The sequence below is a fragment of the Branchiostoma lanceolatum genome, chromosome 8 (genome assembly GCF_035083965.1).
Source record: "Branchiostoma lanceolatum isolate klBraLanc5 chromosome 8, klBraLanc5.hap2, whole genome shotgun sequence".
Classification (NCBI taxonomy): domain Eukaryota; kingdom Metazoa; phylum Chordata; class Leptocardii; order Amphioxiformes; family Branchiostomatidae; genus Branchiostoma; species Branchiostoma lanceolatum.
Genome location: NC_089729.1, coordinates 20199233 through 20206480, shown reverse-complemented (window position 1 = coordinate 20206480; position 7248 = coordinate 20199233). Strand labels below are relative to the sequence as shown.

Genomic DNA, 7248 nt, shown 5'->3' with positions numbered 1-7248 from the left:
ATGCATTCTGCGTAGCAACATCACATTACATATAATAAAAACTTAACAATGTTCTTTTTTTTATGTTTTCACTACAGAAATACAGCTTGGCAGCTTGCCAATGATGGGGAGAAGTCTGATGGAAAAGAGTGAGTCACCTTATTATATTAGTCTTGACAAATTAAAATACTAGTAGATATCTTCCTTTTTTTTTACAATGTAGGATGTAAATTATGTGATAAAAAGGTGATGCATTTGGCAATGAAGCAAATTGCATATCAAAACTGCGTATCAACACCACATAAAGTTATAAAACTTAACAATGTTCATTTTTTTTCTCACAAATGTTTCCACTAAAGACCTGCAGCAGTGGCAGATCTCCAGCAGTGGGAGGACAAAAAAAGTGAGTCACTTTCTTAGTCTGGACTATATAACTAATACACTTGTGTACAGTATTTACGACGAAAATTCTGTTCCAAGGATGATACTTTTTGTAGTTTGGGGAAACTCAATGTAAGTTATAACATACTTTTTTTATATCCATACGATATTTCATGAATACCATAAGCCTTACTTTTTTCTGTACACGTCCCTACCTGTCTAAAATATTTGTCCTCTTTTCGAATATTCCAAAATACAATATTTCAAAATACAATATTCCAAACGACCTGAAATTTGGCATGGAGGTAAAGATGAAAATTGCAAGAAATCTTACAAGATATTTCATGTATCATCCTGAAGAAGTTTATATATTTGTGGGCATCTGAATAGAAATCGTAACAGTATGTCCGCTCAATCGGACGTTCGTCCAAACAGCTCTCGCTATCTCTGTGTTCTACCGTCTGAATTCGAATCTTGAGCGAGGCATATCCAAACATGTCTCTGCCCATGGAACCACCAGCAGCAGCCGTCTCTGTACCATCTTCGGCCGGTAACACTGTCTCAGATAGACTCATGAGACTAAGAAACCAGCGTGAGGCCTTTCTGAAGCTTCAGAATCGGGCAAGGCGGCTGCCTGACATGGAGAGACCTACGGAAGTCGTCTGCAGTTCTACTCACTACAGGAAGGAGGAGCCACTGAGCAGCAAAGGTAAGTATCGCGCCAACTGGTTTGAGTCTGACAGCAGCAGGGACGAGGAGACTTGCAGCGACGAGGAGACTAGCTGTGACGAGGAGACTAGCTGTGACGAGGAGACTAGCTGTGACGAGGAGACTAGCTGTGACGAGGAGACTAGCTGTGACGAAGAGACTAGCTGTGACGAGGAGACTAGCTGTGACGAGGAGACTAGCTGTGACGAGGAGACTAGCTGTGACGAGGAGACTAGCTGTGACGAAGAGACTAGCTGTGACGAGGAGACTAGCTGTGACGAGGAGACTAGCTGTGACGAGGAGACTAGCTGTGACGAGGAGACTACTGTGACGAGGAGACTAGCTGTGACGAGGAGACTAGCTGTGACGAGGAGACTAGCTGTGACGAGGAGACTAGCTGTGACGAGGAGACTAGCTGTGACGAGGAGACTAGCTGTGACGAGTAGACTAGCAGCGACGACGAGGAGGACAACCGCGCTGCCGAGGAAGAGGACAACCGCGCTGCAGTTCTAGACCTGTAACTTTCATTGTATAAGGAAACAGTTTTGTGACAAATTGTGTGAATTTTGCTTTTCAGGTAAGGGCAGCAAGGCAAGTATACAAGACTCCAGCACAAAGTCTCCGTGATGAAAACATAGAACACACAGACTGAACCTTATAAGTATTTTTATAAACTTAGTGATATTTTCCGCTCCTTTGTCTCAGTTTTCATGTTTTTATATATCGGTGCTATTTTGTACAACTGATTGGCTGCTGCTATTGGAATGTCAAAATTACTAATAGACAAATCCATCACAGACAATGACTCAAAAACTATGAAGGGGATACGCGCAGCAATAAGAGAAATTTCATAGGATATAACAGTCGAGAAATTAGACTGCGGGGTGCATGTGTCCAGAGGGAAAAGAAAGATGTTTCAGATAAATCTCAGTGAACAAACTCTGTCGGGGGAGATTCACTCACGAAAAAAGAAGCAAATGATAAAAAGTAATAGTTTACATCCTGCCTAGCAAAGGCGCTAGCAAAGCGCTGTACTGCCGAGCTTCGGCGAGCTAGATAAGCATTCACCATGATGATCAGAGTTTCTTGAATCGAGTATTAGCAAAGGACAACATTATCTCATGTTTCTATGGACATCACACCAACTGCAGTACATCATCCTTTATCTGTCCTGTCGGACCAGAGCATACACCCAAATACTTTCCACGATCTACATACATTACACCCAGTACTGATGACATAACACAACGTCAGAGCTTAATAGACTATAAACTATCCCGTGAAATGATATTGAAAAAACGCTTTCTCATGTCCACCAAATGCTGTCGAAGCGCAACACCGCACAACACGAAAATCATTCCCCAAAAAGAGCACATGGCGATCAACAGGACACATGCGAGCAGTGCCGACCACTCAAGTGCAGTCGACTGCCTCGGTGAGTCGTTTGCCGCCTCAACCAGGCCGGCGGCTCAGGCTTTTCGCCTAGCCGCACAACCTCCAAAACTCTACTTTCTTTAGATCGGAAAGCGAAGAACCATTGGGAATGAAAAAAAGAGTCAGGACTACAGAAAGAGAAGGAAGGAGCTCGCTGCACAGAGGCTTAGCCGATCGTGACGACACATGACGTTAGGCAAAACATACAAAGCTGTCCTTGCGAAATAAACGAAATAAAGGGTACGAACATTCGTGAGACGTTATTAAAGAGTTGTAATATGCGGGCAGACAGCACCATCAGAAAGATAGCTACAGAAAAGAATGACAGCAAGATTCTTGCAATCGTGACCCGTGAGTTTGTGGCAGCAGTGACGTATTACCACATGAGTTATTTATTACAAGAGGGCATACCTCTCGCCGACACAGACATACACTTTCCAAAGGACTTAACTTCTCTCCCTCCCCCACCGATCTCAACCGACAACAACTCATCACAGACCTCCACGCCTTCTTCGGTAGACTTTGATTGCGGGAACTATTCGCTGACCACGACAAAATGGAAACCCAAAAATTCAAGGTCAAAAGCAAATGGGCTCCCCCTACCCATAGGGACCCGGCGCTAGTTACCTTTATCATGGCAGTCGAAAAGGAAATCCTCGAACACAAGGAACCATCACCGAGACTGCCGACGACCAACATCTGCAGTGCCGAACGCAAAGCCCTAGCGGAACTCAGCCAAAGAACTGACATCCTCATCAAACCTGCAGACAAGGGCTCCGCGGTGGTGATCATGACAAGAGAAGACTACATCAAAGAAACACTACGTCAACTCTCCAACACAAATCACTACAAACACATCGACTCCTGCCTCACGGGGGAACACGCCGCGCTGGTAAGAACAATTCTCCTTGAACTTCTTAACGAAGGAACTATCAGCGAAGACGAGTTTAACTATCTTGCGTCCATACACCCAAGAACGCCCGTCTTCTACCTTCTCCCCAAAATCCATAAGGAACGTAGCCCGGGCAGACCAATCATCTCAGCCAATGACAGTGCATCAGAAATGATCTCTGAATTTGCTGACCGATATCTCCGCTTTTTTTTTTGCAAAGACTACCATCAAGGACACTACGGACTTCTTACAAAAACTGTACAAACTCGTAAAGATATCGCCGACCGCCATACTAGTCACCCTCGACGTGTCATCCCTCTACACCAACATCCCAACAGAAGAAGGTATACAAAAGAGCCCTTCAGACGTTCCCATCGAAGGCATCTGCGACCTACTTGGCAGGATCCTGAATCTCAATAACTTCGAGTTCAACGGAGGACACTACATCCAAGTCCAAGGAACGGCTATGGGGACGAGAGTGGCGCCTTCATACGCAAACATCTTCATGGGAAAATTCGAGGAACAACACGTTTACAAAAGGAACCTCAAACCATTAGTCTGGTGGAGGTACATAGACGATATTTTCGCCGCACAGACCTCAACACAGCACATCCGACCATCAGGTTCACGGCAGAAACCTCCACTACATCTATAAACTTCCTTGACGTCACCATCAGCGTTTCGGAGGGAGATTTCACCACGGATCTCGACACATAACCTACAGAAAAGCACCAATACCTCCTAAGGCACTCTTCACACCCCGCCTATTGCAAACGGGGAATACCTTTTGAACGCGAAGAATCTGCTCAGACAAACCCAAATACAGGGAACGAACACAGCAGCTTAAAGGGGGACACCAGGGGGCTCCAGTACATTTTGTTAGAATGAGAAAATATACCCTAAAAACGTTTTCCCGTTGAAGCGCGGATCCATCGTAGTTCGAATATCTGGCGGCGGTCTGACGTTACCGCCTGCCCAAAGCTCAGGCGCTGATATTTTGCCTCGAATTTCACCTTATCCGGGAACTCTACGACGTCAACGTGAAGTAGAACTGAGATTCGGACCCGCGCGTTCGCAAAGTAAAACAACTAACATGGATCCGGAGAGAGAACATTTCGATCCGGAGAACATAATTGCGTACAACTTTCAGCCAGGACGCCAGCCCCCGGTGCCAGGACCGATTGGGGAGGGGGGGGGGGGGCCAGGGTAGGGTTTGGGCATAGACAAAATAATAAGGTTAGACCAGCCCCCTCAAACAGTCTAACTTCAATCAAAGTAGGTGCAGGAGAAGAACACACTGAATTTGAGTCAGTAAAAACAGATTTCATTAGACTCAATGTCAAAATTTTTCAGATGTAAGAATACCCGTGACTCATTGAAGTAAACTTAGCGATGTTAGGATTTCATTAGGCAGTCCGAGCACATTTTTTTTTCAACACCATGATTTCAAAACTAATTAAAAAAACAGGAGTTATATCTTGAAGCCATTACATGTTGCTATGACAGTGCAGGTGTAGATGGAAAAGTTATCGACTTTTCAGGATGCAAAGAAAACCATGTGATTTTAGATAAGAATCATTTAACCGATAAGATAGATCTAGAAGTGCATAAATACGACAATATAGTCATAGACAAGGTTGAAACCATTACATGTTGTGGTCTTGCAGGGGTAGATGGAAAAGTTTTCCATAAAGGGGGTCTCAATTTTCAAATGTGTAAAGTAAAAACAGTTGACAGAGTAATGAAGAAAGTGTGGGACCATTGGGAGGAAATGACGAAGGCACACAAGCTTTCTTTTATAAGAACTAAGAGCATTCATGAAGTAATAGGTACCTTAGGCAACAGTTAAGTGTCGAGTGGATTATCAATTTAGAACACTTATCCAAAAAAAAAAATCACATCGATATGAGGTCTTTCCCCACTTTCAGCTCTACATTACTCCGGGAATCAGGAGTTCGGGCATCATATGCACAGGCTCTGCCTGAAGAAGCGTGGGGCACACCGGTAGAAGCATGGCCAGGAGCCCCACGGAGTTTTTCTTATCTATTTTCACTATTTGCTCTTTCCCTTTCTCCCTGAACTGCTTCTGAGGTTGGACGGTGAACGTGAAAGGACTGCATGAACATGGGCATGGCCATTGGCTGGTTTTGGTACCGTGGACATGTCAGCGCTTGTCTGTGCCTGATGTACACATAGGGGACATGGTGGGCTGCAGTGGGACTACTATGTATATAGTAGTAGGTTGTGAAGAAAAAAAAAACTTCACATTTTCCTTGATCATATTCTCATAGTTTCTTAATGGTTAACCTAATGATTAGGATCATTGGAAATGTAGTACCATGCCATTGTAGCAGCCAATGACTACGCTTTGATGTATGACGGTGTTACGCAGAAGTTAAGACAGAGCAGGAATATGTAATATGCAGGGCTGTGATGAGGTAGTGTCATTTTTATATGTCTTCACAGACACATTCCAAAGGAGGGTACGGGTGCCGATAGCCGGTGCACTGCCCGTTGCTTCCGAATATAGGGAAAATGGAACAGGAAAGACCGTCAACCCGTCACTAGAAGAGATGCTATTTTGCTTTCTGGGACTTCTATCTCCATCTCTAATTGTATGCAATATATTAAGTTTCCCAGTTCTCGTTATTTAGAAAGCTCAGAAGAATCGAATTCCGTAGACAAGCCACATTTCATAAACCCTTTATGCTCATACATCTACAACTGCCTTAAGAAACGAAAAGAAATTGAATCTGTACATAGCGGTATCAATCAGTCTTTAGATGTAGTTAGATACCCATTTTTGTTATCACTGTGACTTTACTTCTTCTTGCCAGCATGACCTGTATTTAACTCATCAGATCATAAACGTGCAATAAAGGTCATTTATTAAAAAAAATGGAAATACAAATTTGCCTTCATTGACATTGTGAAATGTACCCTGTCAGGAAGGATGAGTATGGTAGGCCGATATGTAGATTCTTCATTTTTGTTCCTTTCAAATATTTCTTCGACTTTGATGTTGCCATTCTATGGCATCAATACCCGATTTCTGAAATGTTTTATTTCTACCACTCACAGCATGTACTTTTTCATTTTGCAGCCGCTTTTTATGATTTCCGGTTTGGCCGATTTTTTAAAATTTTTTTGGTAACGGACGAAAATGATTGTGCGCGTGGATGTCACGCGTCACTCATCTCATGTACGGAAAGGCTGCTACGGACCCGGAGACAGAAACGGTAACGAACGGAGTATATTTCTGTGAAAGCCCTTGGGAAGCGGATGGACCAGGTCAGGGAGGAGGCCATGAATGACAGCCACATGGTTCTACACCCGAAGTCCCGGCGGCTAATTGATGAGACCGTGGGAAACTTTGTCAGCATTGCGAAAATGATGGGATCGAAGACAACGAGGGATCAGTGGATGTAGGCGAGGACGGCGTATTCCCGAGGAAAGGTGGTTAGAGGAAAAAGAAAGCACTTTTGCTATGTACAATGCCCCTGAGATTCAGAGGGCAGGCATGTTGCTCCGTAACCTAGAAGGTCAGGCAAAGCGCCAAGTAGCGGTGTTGTCGGGGACGGATCATAATTGGATAAGAAGTTGAAGACGGCATTCGGGGATACAGCCCCGCGTCCGTCATATTGGGGAAGGTCTATTCCCAGGATCAGGGCCGAGATGAATCTATCAACATGTATGCTCTTAGTCTACAAGAGATCCTTAGGCGTGCTAATTATAAGAAGGAGGGGCTCGGTGTTTGAGGGCGGAGACTTGATTCTTAGGGATAGGTTTCTAGATTGGCTAAGGGACAAAGATTTGGAGAGGCAACTGCGCAAGTTTCTGGGGTCGGCCGACGC

The 7248-nt window shown here is 44.3% G+C and overlaps 1 protein-coding gene across 1 annotated transcript; it reads left to right on the top strand.

Moving 5' to 3' along the window:
- The first annotated feature begins 3136 nt into the window (after nt 1–3136).
- LOC136439565 (uncharacterized) lies at nt 3137–4049 on the top strand. Its single transcript, XM_066434985.1, has 2 exons — nt 3137–3394; nt 3615–4049. The coding sequence occupies exons 1-2, from the start codon at nt 3137–3139 to the stop codon at nt 4047–4049; spliced, it is 693 nt and encodes a 230-aa protein (XP_066291082.1).
- The last annotated feature ends 3199 nt before the right edge of the window (nt 4050–7248 follow it).

Bases quoted from the DNA above. Each gene is read 5' to 3' on its own strand.
- LOC136439565 (XM_066434985.1), top strand. From the start codon at position 3,137: ATGGCAGTCGAAAAGGAAATCCTCGAACACAAGGAACCATCACCGAGA. The intron at 3,395-3,614 runs GTAAGAACAATT...TTTTTTGCAAAG, and splicing joins CGGGGGAACACGCCGCGCTG to ACTACCATCAAGGACACTAC.